This window comes from Malus domestica, chromosome 15 (assembly GCF_042453785.1).
Source record: "Malus domestica chromosome 15, GDT2T_hap1".
Classification (NCBI taxonomy): Eukaryota; Viridiplantae; Streptophyta; class Magnoliopsida; order Rosales; family Rosaceae; genus Malus; species Malus domestica.
In genome coordinates, this window is record NC_091675.1 from 5063945 (window position 1) to 5081750 (window position 17806).

At 38.7% G+C, this 17806-nt stretch overlaps 3 protein-coding genes across 4 annotated transcripts; 2 read left to right on the forward strand and 1 right to left on the reverse strand.

Moving 5' to 3' along the window:
- The first annotated feature begins 18 nt into the window (after positions 1-18).
- On the forward strand, positions 19-2867 carry LOC103424667 (putative cyclin-A3-1). The gene is made up of 8 exons (XM_008362757.4): positions 19-607; positions 842-1074; positions 1166-1241; positions 1355-1431; positions 1544-1577; positions 1671-1820; positions 1902-2036; positions 2126-2867. The coding sequence occupies exons 1-8, from the start codon at positions 299-301 to the stop codon at positions 2195-2197; spliced, it is 1086 nt and encodes a 361-aa protein (XP_008360979.2). The 5' UTR covers positions 19-298; the 3' UTR covers positions 2198-2867.
- Positions 2868-6897: 4030 nt separating this feature from the next.
- LOC103431290 (putative cyclin-A3-1) lies at positions 6898-9541 on the forward strand. Its single transcript, XM_008369426.4, has 8 exons — positions 6898-7403; positions 7915-8147; positions 8236-8311; positions 8413-8489; positions 8602-8635; positions 8735-8884; positions 8965-9099; positions 9193-9541. The coding sequence occupies exons 1-8, from the start codon at positions 7080-7082 to the stop codon at positions 9298-9300; spliced, it is 1137 nt and encodes a 378-aa protein (XP_008367648.2). The 5' UTR covers positions 6898-7079; the 3' UTR covers positions 9301-9541.
- A 1472-nt stretch (positions 9542-11013) lies between these two features.
- LOC103431289 (WD40 repeat-containing protein HOS15-like) lies at positions 11014-15077 on the reverse strand. 2 transcript variants are annotated; one of them, XM_008369425.4, is made up of 14 exons: positions 14780-15077; positions 14532-14680; positions 14097-14433; positions 13921-14015; positions 13785-13831; positions 13358-13508; positions 13209-13272; positions 12904-13062; positions 12702-12823; positions 12342-12416; positions 12089-12142; positions 11938-12011; positions 11642-11716; positions 11014-11415 (listed from the first exon to the last, which is right to left on the reverse strand). In XM_008369425.4, the coding sequence occupies exons 1-14, from the start codon at positions 14838-14840 to the stop codon at positions 11196-11198; spliced, it is 1683 nt and encodes a 560-aa protein (XP_008367647.2). In that variant the 5' UTR covers positions 14841-15077; the 3' UTR covers positions 11014-11195. The 2 variants fall into 2 exon arrangements, with proteins under 2 accessions (XP_008367647.2, XP_028950305.1); XM_029094472.2 differs by having other exon boundaries at positions 14097-14441; positions 14780-14997.
- Positions 15078-17806: the final 2729 nt, after the last annotated feature.

The window sequence follows — 17806 nt, forward strand, 5'->3', positions numbered from 1 at the left end:
TCCACAAATTTTAAATTCGACCAAACGAACACGACAAACCGCTCCAAAAATTACTGAAAAACACAAAATTAAAAGCTCCAAATCCAAAAACAATTCGCATCAAATCAAACAGCGCGAAAAGAAGAAAATTTTGAGGCTCTTCCAACATGGCGCTCTCCCTATCTTTCTCAAAACTTCAAAGTCTTCAACTTCCTCTACAAATCCCCATCTCCTCCCTCACTTTACACACCTCCAACTCTCTCTCTCTCTCTGCGTCCAAGCTACAGCAAGTAGTCCAAAGCTCGGTACTCTGAGAGCAATGGCCTCTACCACTGTGGCGGAGCAAGTGAACCGCAGTCGCATCACCACTCGCGCGGCTGCCAAGAGGAGGGCGATGGCCACCTTGGCGGAGGAGAACCAGTTGGGTAATAAGAAGCGCGTGGTGCTTGGAGATGTTACGAATTTGGTTAACGTCGTCGTTTCGGGGAACTCCAAACGGGTTGAGCTGCAGAAGCCCCATTGTGTCACCAAGAAGGAAAAGAGGGCCGAGGCGGCGCGTGAGTTTGAGGATCCGCAGCTTTGTGGCCCGTACGCTTCCGACATTTATGCATATCTCCGTCGTATGGAGGTACAAAGATCCCACCTTTTCCCAAGTTTTTCGATTTCTTCATTCGATAAGTTGAACGGTGTTGGATTGTTCGATCGATCTTGATATTGGGTTAGGGTTTGGGGTTCCATTTTGATAATGGTGATTTGAATTTTGAAAAATCCTGCTACTTTTTGGGCTTAATCTCAATTGGGGTTTATGTTTTGTGAAGTTGGGATTTTCGGTTTGCATTAATGATGGGTTGTTGTTGTTTAGGCGGAGCCAAAGAGAAGGCCGTTGCCTGATTACATGGAGAAGGTTCAGAAGGATGCAAATGCCAATATGAGGGCAGTGCTTGTGGATTGGTTAGTGGAGGTTTCAGAGGAATACAAGCTCCTTCCGGAAACCCTTCATCTATCTGTTTCTTACATCGATAGATTTCTCTCAACGAATGTTGTCCACAAGCAGAAACTTCAGCTTCTGGGAGTTTCTTCGATCTTCATTGCCTCGTGAGCTTGCATATCTTTGGATCTGTTTGTGAGTTTGTCTGATTGGTTCTGTTTCTTATGATCTGAAATTAATGATACTTTTAACTGATAGGAAATATGAAGAGATTGATCCTCGTAATGTGGATGAGCTCTGTGACATAACCGAAAATACATACACAAAAGAAGAGGTATTTGATCTTTTACTTTGTGTTTTATCTGTGATGATTGTCTCTTTTTACATCAGGATCTCAAGTAGATACATGTGCTTTATACTAAGAGTGATTTTTTGGTGGTTGTAAAGGTGATCAAGATGGAGGCTGATATCCTCAAATCCCTGAAGTTTGAAATGGGGAATCCAACTACTCGTACCTTCTTAAGGTAAGGATGAACCCGATGTTCAAAGGTCACTCTTTTTGGTATATTTAGTTGCTTCCCAAGCTTAAATGACCTTGGCTGAGTGTTTTTGTTCCTTTGGTGTATTGTTTTACAGAAAATTCACTGATGTTGCTCAAGAGAGTTACAAAGTAAGCTTTCCTTCTGCCCTCTAACATAGATGTCGATTTGACATGTTTATGGTCTCTTGTACTAACTGCTTGACTGTTTTGTGTGGTTTACAGACTCCCAATTTGCAGTTAGAGTTCTTGGTTGCCTACCTTTCGGAGCTGAGTTTGTTGGATTATAAACTTGTCAAATTCCTGCCTTCTTTGATAGCTGCATCAGCTGCTTTTCTGGCAAGATTTATGACTCGAACAAAAACACATCCTTGGGTAAGGATATGATGAATTACTTATGCTGGCTTCCATAGTTCTATATGTATGGAAGCAATTACTAAGATGCATTCATTCCAGTGTCCAGCACTACAACAGTATACCGGATATAAAGCAGCTGATTTGAAAGAATGTGTTCTTGCCATACATGAGATGTGCTTGGGAAGAAGAGCAAGAAATTTGAATGTTATTCAAGAGAAATACAAACAACCTAAGGTACTTATATCAAAAATATGTTTGACCTTTTCTTATTTTCTAAATTTCGGAAACAATGATTCTGATGGAGTTTTATTTTTCGAATGCAGTTCAAATGTGTGGCACATATTCCTTGCCCTCAAGAAATACCAGTTCATTTCTTTCAAGATCTGAAAGCATGAAGAATGATCTTTGAGGCAAGGGCTTGTCCAATGTGATAGGAAGATCTGGCTTTAAGTTGATTATGGCGAGCTCAATGAAAGGGTGGTAATGTGGCCAATTGCCATTCGGTGAGGATGGGGCATCAAGTTTGATCTGCTTTGGTTTTTCATGATTGGATGCTCACTTCCAAAAACCGTTACTCCTGGTTAGCACATGATTAAACTTCTTCATGTTGGACTTCAGACATGGTGGTTCTATGCTTGCCATTCATTGGATCAACAGCGAATAAGCTTTGATGCAGGGTTATGGTCGAGCACTGAACCAAATTATCTGAAACCAAGGGGACATTGCACTTCCAACCAAATGTGGTGCAATGATGTGAACATGGGACCTAATTGTGGCAAGCCAAGATTTTCGAGCCACAGGTGGAACAATGTACATGAGCAAGAGCATTGCCCTTGTTAAACTGAAACAGCCAGCCCTTGCCCTTTTCGTTGATGAAACTAATTTAATGATCTCCCAGTATTGAGGACAAGAATGCTCATTGCTTATGGTCCCTTTATAGTTCTAGGTAGAATTTCATGGGTACACCTTTGTTCATGTAATAAGCTATGATGCAAATTTGAAGTTTGCTGACTTCTGGTAAGTTTGGCTGTAAATGAGAATAGAAAATCATGATCTCTTACTCAAGTATGTTTCCTCATAAATTGGCGAATAGGAAATTCCAAATTTTAATTACATTGTATATTTGAAATTTTAATGAAAAATGTATTGAAAGCTGGAAATGATGAATTTATTAGCGAATGAGGAAGAGTAAAAGTGATATTGGAGGTAAAAATGATGAATTTATTAGCGAAGAACATATCAATTAGCAAGATTTATTTATAAATTATAAAAATAAATAAACTAGAAAAACAAAAACTCATCAAAATTGTAACGACCCGTCCCTAAATTTTAAGGTTTTAATAATTTTAATTTGTGAATTTATGAAAATGCCCTTCAAAACAAATATGTTGATTGCTTTGTCGTGTCACATAAGATTCGTTTTCTTGGCGTATTCTCGTAGTACTCATCCCTACGAACACGTGGGCGTAAATGGAACACAATTTGGAGTTATTAACAAACGAAGTTGGGGACAAAATAGTAAATTGATTAATTTCTATAAGGCTCTAGATTTTTGGAGCCAAATCCGAAAAGCCACGTGTGTGGTTGAGATTGAAGGAAAGGAGAGATGATCGGTGGAGATGGAAAATAAAGGAGAGGTGAGGACCAATTGGGAGAAGGGAGAGGGTGAGTGACCAATTAGAGAAAAGAAAAAGGAGGGGAAATGAGAGAAATGAGGAGCACATGATAACCCTTGACCCGATTCCTCCCCGCCGACCCGACTTGGTTTCTACACAACCCGGTGGTGATTCCGACGATTTCCCGGCGAATTGACCGTTGCCACCACCTAAAATCAACCCCACGACCTCCTTTTTTCACGTTACACCTAAAAATCGAGGGATTTGGGCCTTAATTTGTGAAGATCGAAGGCACAGCTTCAAGGGTACCCACGACGATGAATCTGTCATTCCTGCAACGTTTTCGTTCAATTGCCACCACCAACATACTTCCCTTGAGTCCAGGAACAAAGCCGACCCTTTATAGGGTTTCCGACGGGTTTTAGTGAAATTGAAGCTTTTTTCCGGCCAAATTGGTGTTGGTCACAGGTATGAAAGTTGCTCCACACATCGAGATTTTAATTCCTGTAAAATTTGATAATTTTTTGAGTTATTGGATTTTCCGGCAAGTCAGGTGGCCGACCGCCACACGTGGCGGCGTGTGAAGGAAAAACCCGAGGTTCCTCAACGTACTAAATTCAAATCCACCATCCGTTTTCCAAAATTATAACGTTTTAGTAGAGTTTTACTAATAGGCTCCTAATTGTGTTTAGGTGCGTTGGCAAGAAGTGATCACATTCTCGATAGTTCGAGCGGCTTTCGGGCAATGGAAAACTAGTGGGTGGACCCCTTCATAACTTATATATTTTTATAAAATATTGGCCTAGCATGCATTTCATATTTCGTGCATTTAATATGTTTTACATTATGCTTTCCCGATTTCTATAATTATGGTTTATATAGAATTCATGATTTAATTAAGTTGCTTTACAAAATATTATGATTTATTGAAATTACGTTTTTATGAGCAGATATGAATTATTGGATTTGCGTATATGGATTTTTATGGATTTCAATTATGATTTACGAATATAGATTTATTATGGTTATGAAGATGGTTTGAGCTTTGATACAAGTTTTGAGTTATGTTTTCGATACTTACCTAGTGGGTTATCATACGGCACATCCGCACACCACATGTATTGTCTATGGCCATAGGACACAGATGATGGAGGAGTGAAATATGATATATTATATACCCCCAGCTTCACCGCCGAAAGCGGTGTCAGACAACTTCACTAGTTGCGGCTAGTGTCGATGTGGATGTATGCTATTTGATTATACTTTACCTGCGGGTGATGGACAAGTTATTCAGCTTCACCTTCGGGTGATGGACATATACTGCCTTCGGGCGACTATGATACCCCAGTTGAGTACTTCACTGATGACATTTACAAATTTTCCTTCTGGCAACGTTTTCAATATTTTAAGAATGGTTTTACACATATCAATTTTACAAACATCTTTCATTGCATGCTAGGATTTTCATAAAACCTACTATGTAGTATTACATATATGTTTTCAGAACATGGGGTTATTATGTTAAAAAATAAAATGTTTTCCTATTATTAGTATTATTATAAACTCTGGTCTACTCACCTTTTTTGGTTTTGCGCCCCCTTAGGAATTAGGATTGAGACACATAATTCCAGCGTCAGGGCACTTCAGTTTAGTTATCCTCAAGTTTTCTCTGTATAGGTATCATTTTCTTGTTCATATATTTTCTTAGTAATCCTTTCATATTATTCTTAGTAGTTGTATGCTCTGAACACGATTTTGCATCGGTTTATATCTTTCTAATTAAATATTTTATCGGTAAGCATGTTCAAAATGGTTTCGTCACCCTCAGGTGTCGACCAACACGTGTCTACCTGGTATGTGGGGATATTGGGGTTGGGGCGTGTCAAAAACCATTTCCTGATTGTTCTCTCTACTTCCAGCAACTCCTCTCTATCTTTGTTGGGTCTGTCTCCTTCTCGACTATTTTTTTATGATATTCTCGATGTCTTCCCCCACCTCTCCCATGCCCACCAATTCCTTGCGGTGGCTACTCCACCAAACGTCCGATGAATCTTTTCATTTTTCTTCTCTTGTGCGTGATAGGGACTTGCTGTTAAGAGGCAAAACTAAGCGGCATCGTTGACCTCATAAGCGACTTGTTGCTGAAGTCCAAAATGGAGTCAAATGGATTTTGTTTTGGGTTGGGTTGTTGATTGAAGGCAATGTTTGCTTTTGCAATCCTGCTTAACTTCTATATGTAGGAGAAGGGAGAAGGAGGTTTAGAGTAGTGGTTGAGTGGTGGTGCTGATACTATCTCGGTTGAATCAGTTGAATGGGTGTAGAAATATATTTAATTTTTATTTTCTTTTATTTTGTATAAGGGGTAAAATAGGAATTACAGATAAAGTTTTTTTTTTTTAGCTGGGTGTAGAAAGAGTTTGGTTGGGTCTAAAAAAAATTACCCCAAAAAAAAAATGTATTTAAAAAAAAAAACCTTGCCATTTATTCCTTCCTCAAATTCCTATAAATTAAAAACATTGCGTCTATGCATGAGTTGTATGTCAAAATCATTCTATTAGATGAGATTAAAAAAACCTTTTTAATTATACAGAAATTCGGTGGACTAAACCAATTCCATTAACAAAAATTGATAAGGAACAACAAAAGTGGGATTTCTCAGCTCCATTCAATTTCATCCGCTGAAATTTGAGCCAATTTTTTTATTTTTTATTTTCGGGTAAAAATGTTAAATTAAAGAAAAGCCTCCGTAATATGATTTTTTCTACGAAGATTTATCAATTCGAAAAGGTTAAAATCGTCAATTAAGCTTGTACAATCCTTTGTAATTTTCTCATCAGATGGCAGAAATGAGTGTCCACAAGGTCTAAGAAACACATGGTAGCTGAGGAGAGAGAGTTGAAATAAATATATACAATTTTAATTTTGAAATAATATTGGCAAAAAAAAGAAGTGAAATATTATTACTTTTTTTTTGGTGGGTCTTTCTTTTTGTTGGAATGGTGAGTCAAAATAGAATATTATCTTAACATTGAGAATAAATTTATTAATGTCTTAAAAACTTCGATAATTGTAAAATTAAAAAATATAGAAGAGAAAAAATGCTTGACGAAAATTCAAGCAAAATTCTAAAATTTCAAAAAATTGAACCAAAATTGAAGCAAGGGCGAACCAAAGGTACCGTTTGGTACGTGAGACGGGATGAAACCGAGTGGGACGATGCGTTCTGTCCCACGTTTGGTGCGCCTAAAACGGGTGGAACACGCTGTTTCACGGAGACGAATTTTGGGTGAATTTTCGTTCCACCTCACCGTTTTGGAACGACTCGTTCAACATCTGTGGAACACAAAATTATAACATCTCCGTCTCCTTCTTCTTCCTCCTTGTTTCCATCCAAGGGCATCATTGCTCCCTCTCCGTTCCTTCCCGTCTTGTCTTGTCCCGTCTAGTCCCATTTCGTTCCGTCCCGTTTGCATACGATTCCAAAATTTTTGGAAACAGCAGAAACCCAGAGGCGCCAACTTTACTTTTTCAAAATGGCGCTCTCATTTTACTCACTACAAAACTCTCTCTCCTCCCTCACATTCACCCCGAAGAACCCTCTCTCTCTCTCTGAGTCTCCGACCCAAAACCTCGGGACTCACAGATTCAAACAGCGCCAGCCATGGCGGACAAGGAGAACTGCCTGCGCTTCACGAGGTCGATAAAGAGGAGGGCCGAGGCTGCAGTGACCCCGGAGCAGCGGGCCACCAAAAAACGCGTGGTGTTGGGAGAGCTCCCGAATGCCGTCGTTCCGGCGAATAAAGTGTCCGGGGCGGAGAAGCAGATCCAGAAACGCGGCGCCAAAGGCAAGGCGAAGAAAGCAGTGCCCCTGACCAAAACGATACAGCAGCCGGAGACGGCCAAGGACGTTGATGCGGCGTCGGATGACCCCCAAATGTGTGCGCCGTATGCTCGTGACATTTATGAGTATCTTCAGAAGCTCGAGGTAAAGGGTTATCGAATTGCAGCTTTCGTTTTTAAATTAGAATTTATTGGAAAATTGGGAGCTGGGTTTTGTTGATTTTTGGGTTCTTAATTTATCTGTGGGTTCTGGTTGCATTGAAATTTGAATTAGGGATAAAGGCTTAAGCTTTCTGGTGATTAGTTTATGTCATTTTTTATTAGCTAAAGATTAAGCTATATATAGGAACTTCTGGAATATCTGTAGTCTGGCCTTGGTTTGAAGTGGAATTTACTGGAAAATTGGAGGTGAGTTTTGTTAATTTTTCGGCTCTCAATTTACTAGTGGTTCTTCTGGTTGCTCTGAAATTTGAATTAAGGATAAAGGCTGAAGCTTTCTGGTGATAGTTTATGCAACTTTTGATTAGCAAAAAGTTTGAAGCTTAATTTAGTAAGTCTCATAGTCTCTGTATTTTGTTTTAGTTTGAATTGGAATTTGGGGGTTATTTTGGGTTTTGGGGTATCTGGGCTAATGGTGATGATCGGTTAACATTCAGGAGGATGAAGATCGAAGACCTTCACCCGATTACATGACAAAGATTCAAAAGGATGTCACTGCCAATATGAGAGGAGTCTTAGTGGACTGGTTGGTTGATGTTGCAGAGGAATGTGAACTCCTTTCTGACACTCTTTTCCTCACCGTTATGTATATTGATAGATTCCTATCTGTGAATGTTCTCAATCGGAAGAGGCTTCAGTTACTCGGTGTTTCTTCAATGCTCATTGCCTCGTAAGTCCCCAAATCAAAGAAATTTTAAGTCATGTTTCTTATTGCTAGAGATCCAAATTGGTAATCTTTTGGTTAATGTGGCAAACAGAAAGTATGAAGGGATCAGCCCTCCACATGTAGAACAATTTTGCTACATAACTGATAATAGGTATGATAGGGACGAGGTAAACTTTCGTATATCTTTTCCTCATCTTAGATTTTAATTTCTTGCATCTCATTCGGTTTTGTAATTGTAGAAGTTAGTTGATACTTATTTTCATTGAAGGTGTTAGCAATGGAGGCTGATATACTGAAGTCCTTAAATTTCAACTTGGGAAATCCGACAATAAAGACATTACTAAGGTAAGAAGTCTTGGTACTGATGTTCTTGGACAGTTTTTATCATATTCTACTGAGGTGCTGAGTTTGACAGCTTATCAGACTGATTAAAGTTCCTTCTCGTTTTGGTTTGCAGGAGATTCACTACATTTGCTCAAGAGAGCTACAAAGTAAGCAAAACCTCTGTCTCTCTGGCATGTGAATGTGCTACTTGGTGTTGCGGGTCAGTTCATGTGAGAAGCTAATTAATTGCTTTGTTCTTTTTATAGGATCCTAATCTACAGTTAGAATTTTTGGGATACTACCTGGCAGAGTTAAGTTTGTTAGATTATGAATGTGTTAAGTTTTTGCCTTCTTTGGTGGCTGCGTCGGTTACATTTCTTGCAAGATTTATGATCCGACCGAAGGACCATCCTTGGGTAAGTAACTCGTTGGAGAATTTTAACATCATTCAACTCAAAGTATTGAAGGCAATCGCTGAGTCATTTCATTCTTGCAGACTTTGTCCCTGCAACGATATTCTGGATATAAACCAGCTGATTTGAAGGAATGCGTTCTTCTCATATACGACTTGCATTGTAATAAAAGAGGAGCGTCTCTACAATCCATAAGAGCAAAGTACAAACAGCATAAGGTATATTCAGGCTAAAATGTTTAACCCTACTGATTTTGATTTCATTATCCACACCAGAGGGATGTTCTGAATTGCGTTGTTTTCTTGAAACAGTTCAAATGCGTCGCAACCATTTCTTCTCCTGCAGAAGTACCATCTAACTATTTTGAAGATCCGAAAGAATTTAACTTTAGCTGTGAGATGAATCCGGGAGGCAGTTAGTTTGTCAAAATCCGTTCTGATGATGCAGCTGCTTACGTTAATCGTTGTGATATAATTTCGTAGGGTTTCAACTCTCAATGGTTTTGCTTAGAAAGTCCCCACTACCAGTAGGGTTTTAGTTTTCTTTGATCGTAGGTTATTTGTTAGTCGAGAGAAGTTAGGTTGATGCTTAAAGGGTGTGAAAGCTTGTAATATTCCATGTGTTTTCAATCCCTAGAAATTTAGAAATGGTGTTTATAAATCCCAGTCTCGTATTTTATCTTTTTTTCCTCCTTTTGTTTCACTCGCATTCTGCTTGATAGATTTGAATCAGGCAATTCAACACAATAAGCTACACATAATTGCAGACCTCGGTGTTGACAAGTTTACAACAATAGCGCCCTCTGCATTCAAGTTCTAATTCCGTGTTTTGATTAAATGATAATATCGCTTGAACAAATAGTGTTAATGCTATTTATTCTTGAAATAGCATTCCATACTTAAATTGTGAAATAATAATAGAGTGGTGTTGTATTTCCATGCTTCATAAAAAGTGAAAACGCAGATACTCTTTCCTCACCCACCAATATTCCCAAAACAACCTGACATAATTTTTTGTTAGATTTAAAAAAGTTATATTTGAAAACTTTGAGTTTTAACGATAAGGACAAAATAAAGGGTAATGTGAATAGTACCAAGATTGATTTTTTAGTGTAAAAATATGATTTTTCGTTAAAGTAAACAGTACCGGGAGCTTTTCGTTAAAGCTCCCTTATTAAGACCTTAGTTAGTTACAGCAATGGAGGATGGGTTAGGTTTACACCATGTTTGGTTCTAGAGGGGTTAGGTTTCATGTTCCCCCTCGTTTCTTTGTAGTATTCTCGTTTTTTTTTTCTAGAAGAGTAAGGTTTATGTCCTCCCTTTTTTCTAGTGTATTCCTTTTTGTTGTCTCTGTTTTTTGAGGGGTAAGATTTATGTCCCCCCCTGACTAGGTGTAACTTGTTTTTTCGTTATCAATAAAATTACCCTCGTACCGTCGAGGTTTTTCAAAAAAAAAAAAAAAGCAATGGAGGATGGGTGCCATTCTCACTGACGTGAATTTGTACTCATCATCTCTTTACACCCCAAGCCAAACTGCCATGGACACCCCCAAACCCTCAACCCAACCGCAACACCCCCCAAAACCACGCCACACCGACACCCAGTTCCCCGCCTCGGTAGCCACCCATCGCAATACCACCACGCCTCAAAACTGCTCCGGTGCATAATCTCTATCATTATCCATTTTAATATAAATTTTCTGTGGAATCTTCCATGAAATCCTCTGTGAAAACCTCATGACGATCATTCTAACAACTCACTCAATATTGCGTTCGCCTTCCTCCACTTTGGTTCCTTGGTAACCAAAGAATATGAAACCAGTAAATGCAAGGATGGGAAAACCAAAACCACCAGATCCTATTGCAATGACGGATACAAATACAATTCCTGACAAGAATTTTTCATTGTATTGGAATGTTCACTAAGATGAAAGCAATCACCAACTTCTCACTATGATGTTTTAAGTATACAACTAATAATTATGTGGCAAAACTTGATTGGTTGGTCTTTAGGTCTTTAAGGGTCGTTTTACACGGATGAATTTATCAATAAAATTATTATTTCCAAATAGGTGAGAAAATAAGACAATTGAATGAGCTTAGCAGCACTAATAATATTAAGTGACACCTGAAAAAATCGACCGTTTTGATGTCATTTAACGCATACAATCCAGAAATAATTGGTAATCGGTGAGAAATTTAAGATGTCACATATTAAGATATAAAGCTTATATTCTATGTTACAATCCAACATGACCAAAAAAAAAAAAGAAAAAGGAACAGAAAAGTTCAAGGTAAATCATTAAAGTTGACGTTCTACATTCGGAAATCCATGACACATACTATGTTGTTAGCAAAACATGCCGCAACCTTATCGCCTTCCTTGTTCCAACAAACTTCAAATATCCCACCATTTCCTGTGTATGTTTTTACAATTTTGCCTTCCTTCACGGACCATATGTGCATGCACTTATCCATTGATCCACTCGCCAAGTACTCACCATCTGGGCTGAATGCAACAGAGTATACCGGATCCCTACGATTGCCATAAGGACGGTCAGTAGATTGCAAATACAACAAGTTAACAACGAAAACATTACACTCTCATCGACAAGTAAACATAACGCTATGCTCAAATATGAAAATTTTACAAGTGGCTCTTGTGTTTGTTGGTTTGAAATTGAATTCATTTTGCCTCATTTTGTTTTCAGGTTTAATACAGTAAGGGCTGTTAGCAGCCATATGGTATGGCTAGGAAGTACCTGTGGCCATCGAAGCTGTAGAGAAGTCTCCCTTGTTCCACATCCCATAGTTTTATAGTTGAGTCAAAGGAAGCACTGGTCCACATAAAATTTTGAGGAACATAAGGAATGTATAAATAAGGAAACAGCATCTACCCTTTTAAGCCAATGACTGAAACAAACGCGAGTAATCATGCATGCAGAAACACATATAGAAAAGGCGTTCACCACTACAAATCATGTAATATGATTAAACCAACAAGGGTGCAAGTACTTTGGCTCCACTTCCATGCATTCCAAAGGAGCCGCAGATTTACCTTGCTAGCACTAACTGCTGATTGGGATTATTTGTGCCTGGTCCTGTAGGACTCCATCGTATAGTATATATCTCCTGAAAATAATGCATCCATCACAAATTGTGACCTGGGATACTTTTCAACAAATTCACAAACAGAAACAAGCAGGTACCTTAACATGTTCCTTCAAATCATGCAAATATTTGTCCTGCTTCGTACTCCATATCTGCATGAAAAGATGAGTTTTCGGCACATTCAAGAAACCGACAATAATGAGAAACCCTTGAAACAACTGTTTTGTATTAAGGAGACATTAATAGGGTGTCAACGTATTGTAATCAGGAAACCCGTCACACGAGTGTAATATCATGCAACGTTACAGATTGGACATTTGAAAACAAAAGCATGTCAAATGTCTAGTTCACCTTAGCGGTATAATCATCAGAGCAAGAAGCCAACAAGGTCCCGGTTGGATCCCACTTAATAGCATTAACTTCGCCCTGAAACAGTAAAACTATGTAAGAATAAGCCAAGTGTATGTAGCTCTTGAAATTCATGCCTCCTCAAGTTATTTTATTTCACACGTATTCCCTAATGGGCAGCATCAAATGTATCATGACTCGTCAGGCACTCACTCATAATATCATACACCTTGGAATGGGCATAGCAGAGTGCTAATTGGTCTATTTTATAACTGTAAACATTGTGTTTAATTCAAAAATTGACATAGTAACTAAAAAGCAAGGAGATACTAGAAGATTGGTTTGTTGAATTCTAGAACAAACCTGATGCCCTGAGAAAGTTTTGATTGGTTGGATCTCTCCAACCTTGCAAACATGTATCAAAGTATCGGTGGAGCAAGTTGCAAAAGAAATATTGTTCCGCCAATCAACATCCAGGGTTGGAGCTGAAAAATAATTTGTGGCTTGCTTAACATATTACAGAAATTGAAATTGAACAAGCCAACCGTAGAATGGAGTGCAGTACCTGAATGAAATTCAAACTGCTGTTTCCATTCTCCGCTCTTTATGTCCCAAACAATTGCTGTTTTATCCACACTGCCACTCAAAAGATAATCACCTTTCTTGTTCCATTTCAGAGAAAAGATTGGGCCTTTATGTCTGGTTAATGTAGTCTTTAACTCTCCTGCATAAAAATGTCATCAGTAATTAGAAGTAAATTAATGTTAAGAAGAACTTAGGGATAAGCGCATGCTATTTAAAATCAACTCGACATTACATTCACCAGACTTTACTCGCAAGCATGTTACGACGGTTAACATAACAACTCACCATCTTTACTCCATATTCTTGCTTGTCCATCATAAGAACCTGTAGCAAGCAACGTCCCATCACCCTACAAAATGACAAATGTTTTAGCAAATATATATTGTGAGAGAGTCATGTCAGGTTTTCAACTACAGAGGGTGATAAAAACTCACATTCCAATCAAGTGTCGTCACGTCCTTGCTTTTCTCATTGGCTCTACCTTTGAAATGCTTCAACACTGCAACATTTGCAGGTTCATTTTGCATGCCAGATCCACAACTGCCATCTGCAATGGTCCAAATTCGCGCCGTTGAATCTCCAGACCTACACAAATAATATACATCTTCCATGTTTACGCATGTGCCCCCACCTTTTATCTTACAAAGCTGTTGGCGTGAGTTGTTTTAGCTAAGGAATGTAATTATTAATTTATTTGTTTCCTTGTAGGATTTTATTTCCTATTACTATATGGTTCCACTCCTAAATTTAGCAAAAACAATATCTCAACTCAAGCCACTTCTTTTCGAGTCATTAAGGGATAAAACACAATATAAATCATTTGATGCTAATCTGCCCGGTTATGAAAGACAATATACTCACCCAGATGCAAGAAGGGAACCTGATGGACTCCATGCACAAGCAAAAACCTGCCAGGAATAAAGTAACAAGTTACGTCAATCATACTTGATGAATTGAAAATTCTAAGAAAATGTACAACGCAGGGATATATCCAAACCTCAGAGGTATGGCCTTCTAGAACTGTTAAATCGCGACTTGGAATTTCACAAGGCAAGGATGTTGAGATTGGAGTGATATCCATTGGTTCCACCCCTATTTCATATTCATGTGCAACTTAAAGTCTTAAACTTTACAATTGGGAAGCTTAAACAGATATAAAGACGCGAAATTTACCCCCAGAAGTTTCATTTTCTTCAGGTTCCAACTTCTCCATCAAATTACAATCCTCCTCGTGTGTCTTCTCCTCAACTTTACCAATTTCTTGCTCTTTGTCCTTCTCCAGCTTATCGTCTCCATCCTCCCCTTCTTCTTTTTCCTTATCTCTCCTCTCCTCCTCTACTTCCCTCCCATTCTCCCTTCCACCTTCCTCCTTGCTCACATTCCTCTCAATCGCCGCGGCGTTCATCCTATCCTTCTTCTCCCTCACCATTTTCTGCAACTGGTATGCATCTTTCGTGATGAGATCCAACGGTTGCAGAAACGACAAGTCTTCCTCCATCTCCGCATCACTCTGTAAACCTAACACAGCCACACATCAGCCCCAAACTCCACACTTCCAAATTCCGAAACCACGAAATTCAACAACGAATAAAAAAGAAAGCTACTTACATTGCTGCTCAAGTCCGCCTCCAGCTCCAGAAACTGAAGCCCTTTCTGGAGGAAAGTAACGAGCGCGCCCGGCGGAACTACATTTCCGTCGATCGAGCTTTTATCGATGCCCGCCTCGAATCCGAAAGCGTAAGCTGAGTGCGTGAAACCTGAAAAAATCGAGAAGCTAAATCAGTGAGCTTCGGAACAATTTGTAGCCAGAAAAATGAGTAATTGGAAGCAAAATTGGAGAGGGAAAAGAAGGAGACCTGATTCGTGGAGGTAGCGGAAGACCAGGTAGTTCAATTCGGTGGAACTGAGGGAAAGCATCGCCGGAAAAGTTCAAAGCTCAGCCTTCAAACCCTAGGGTTCAGGTAAAACCGCCAGTCCACCGCCTCAGTTGTTGTAACTCACTTTTCTTTTGGTCAGAGTTGTTGTAACTTACTGGCTGTGCAGAGAGAGGGATGGCCGTTGGGGGGCTGTTTGTGAAAGTGTCACGTGTTTTAACTGTAAGTAATAAATGAGGAGCATATCTGGCGCGGCTGGGCGCTTGTTAGTTATGTTGTAGTTGAGCGGCGGCAGCCGGCGTGGCGTTTTGGTTGGGTTGGGCCCATCTTGCATACCAAAAATTTGGGTCGGATTAACTCTGCACTAGAAGGATTCAGAAGTTTGGGCCAAAGTTTTTAGGTTCCTTTTACAGTTGGGCCAAACTTTAAACTAAAGAAAATAATTGCAGTTTTAGGCCAGCTGGACATAAAAAATTTGGCCTAATCGGATAATTGTTCGTCGGGATCATAAGGTATTCAAGAGATAGTCATGCGATAAAAAAAATCGAACTTAAATTTCTGTGATGAAGCTTGTTAGAATTTATGATCGATCGATTAGAGATGTCCTAAAACTACACCCCAAATATCTATAAGCGATTGATCTAAACTCTTTTGCTTCCAAGTCCATCCAAGAATTTCAAGACGTAGGCTTTCCATGCATGGCTCATATGCAGAGAGAGAGAGAGAGAGAGAGAGAGAGAGAGATTAGTACCAGTCACGGTGGCGTATAAGACAAGCAAAAAATGGTCGTCAGAGCTTGGATCTTTGAATAAATGGGTGGATGCCATGTCTTGGCGCTTCATTGGGAAGGAAAGGAATTCTCAAATAAAGCATGAAAAGGAAGACAGATTTTTCAATGTGATTGGTATACAGAGTGGTATACCATGTGTTATTATGTAAATAATGAGATATGTGTGCTAAAAAGTTAATAACTTAAAAATAAAATTTATCATCATTTTTATTAAAACACATGATGAATGGTGTACTACTTGTATTTTCGTGAACGAAAATTTCTCAAAATGGACGAAAGGAGAATAAAAACTTTGGAAAAGACTCGCGCACGCATGATTTGACCACTCAAAGTAATCCTCTACTTTAAGCAAATAATTGAGATATATTATAATTTATCTGTCTCCGTAAATAACAAAGAAAAAGAAAAAAGATTTGAATTATTGTATAGTTGCAAATTCGTATGGTAACCTTTTGCATGAAGAAGGAAAGTCCTTGTTCTTTGGATGCATATGAGGATGATGATTTCACACTTTCCAATGTTGTAAAAAGCAAATATGAGGGTGATGGTTTCACACTTTCCAATGTTGTAAAAAAGCAACATATATATTTTCATGGGAAATTGTTCGGTATTAGAAACATGACTCATTTTACATTTTATAATACAATTAGTTGAAGTTGATTTTTTTTTAAATTTAATTAATTGTATTTAATTGTGTTTGCGAAACACCGAAAAATTTCTGATATTTCTTTCTGTATTAAGCAGCTAGAGAGAGAATAACATTGACTACCTTCCAAAGCCGACAAGCACAACCCGTCCACACAACTAGCATAAGATATGGCCAACTTCGCTATACTCTATTTTAGGGTTTCTCACCTTCGTCCTTCTAACTTTTATTCTTCATAGTTTGGTCCATGAACATTTACAATTGTCTTTAATTAGGACAATTTGTTACTCTCTGTTATGAAAGTTGATACAAATAATCATGTGGCGTGACATAAGATGTAGGTAAAAACAAATAGACTTTTTCTATCTATAAAAAAATTGGTTGCACCCTTTCATTATTCTTCTATTTCTCAGCGTTTCTCTCTATCTATTGTTTCTTTAATATTTTTTTAGTTTTAGAGTGACAAAAGCAAACTCAATAACAACATGTCGGTGTAATCTATTTTGCTTTAGTCAGAATGCGCATAAAAAGTAATCATATGTAGGGTTGAGGGATTGAAGAAACAAAATAATTCGTGCAACATGATATACAACCAATTATGTCGACTGATAGAAGATGAAAACTAATTCACATCGACCGATCAATTGTCGGTTTGAAAAATCAATAAGCTACTTACAATAAATCCATTTAGTGTTTGCTATATTCCTTGTATCCCTTTCTATTTGTGCAAGTGTACTTCCTCTTAGTTTAGTGCATCGGACGATTACCAACCGATATGTCGGCACGGCGCGGTTTCGCCCAATACTCCACCCAATCCAGATCCAAGGCATAGTCACCCGATTGATGTCAATTTCTATAACAAACGTCACTATTGTCCTCATTAGATGCACTTTATATAGTTCAGGACCAAGTTGCGACGAGAAATAATCTAAGAACCAAAGTGAAACCATTCCAAAAGTTAAGGAACACAATTGCAATTAACAGAATAGAAGAAAAATAACCTTGGCTTGGAGTGGAGTGAGATGCATGAGTTTTAAGGGGACTGGAAAGCCTGGGAGGGTTTCTGACCAGAAAAAGAAAGCCAGGAAAAAGAGTTCTCGTGCAAAACAAAGAAATTTTATACAAAACAAAGGAAAAGCAAACAAAAAATGTGCTCTCGTGGGAAGCGTCCCTTGTCTGCAGGGTATACTCAATTGCACCACATGTCACCTTTTATTTTCCCCTCTCTCTCTCTCTCTCTCTCTCTCTCTCAAGTCTCAACACTTCCAAACAAAGTCATGCAGCTTTTCCACACTCTGCCTTTCTGAAACTCCCTCTTCAAACCCCTCCTCTTTTCATCTCTCCTCTCAAACCTGAAAGTTGAAACCCCACAAGCCACAGTTATGCAATTTCAGAAGTTCGTGGTGCTAATAGTCTTGGTCTTTCTCCCAATGCTGGTTTCCGGGGACAAGGAAAACACAATGCAACTTGGTTTGCGCAATCAGCACTACTCCTCGTCGTCACCGAATAAGCAAGCAGACAAGGAACAAGAGAATAATAAGCAGCAGCGGCGTTTGAATTCAAAGCACTCGTT

Coding starts and splice junctions, on each gene's coding strand:
- LOC103424667 (XM_008362757.4), top strand. CDS start 299: ATGGCCTCTACCACTGTGGCGGAGCAAGTGAACCGCAGTCGCATCACC. Junction 1,432..1,543: donor ACTACTCGTACCTTCTTAAG/GTAAGGATGAAC, acceptor ATTGTTTTACAG/AAAATTCACTGATGTTGCTC. Junction 1,821..1,901: donor GAACAAAAACACATCCTTGG/GTAAGGATATGA, acceptor CATTCATTCCAG/TGTCCAGCACTACAACAGTA.
- LOC103431290 (XM_008369426.4), top strand. CDS start 7,080: ATGGCGGACAAGGAGAACTGCCTGCGCTTCACGAGGTCGATAAAGAGG. Junction 8,636..8,734: donor TTGCTCAAGAGAGCTACAAA/GTAAGCAAAACC, acceptor TTCTTTTTATAG/GATCCTAATCTACAGTTAGA. Junction 8,885..8,964: donor GACCGAAGGACCATCCTTGG/GTAAGTAACTCG, acceptor TCATTCTTGCAG/ACTTTGTCCCTGCAACGATA.
- LOC103431289 (XM_008369425.4), bottom strand. CDS start 14,840: ATGCTTTCCCTCAGTTCCACCGAATTGAACTACCTGGTCTTCCGCTAC. Junction 13,832..13,920: donor TAGAAGGCCATACCTCTGAG/GTTTGGATATAT, acceptor TATTCCTGGCAG/GTTTTTGCTTGTGCATGGAG. Junction 13,063..13,208: donor AAGAATATGGAGTAAAGATG/GTGAGTTGTTAT, acceptor ATTTTTATGCAG/GAGAGTTAAAGACTACATTA.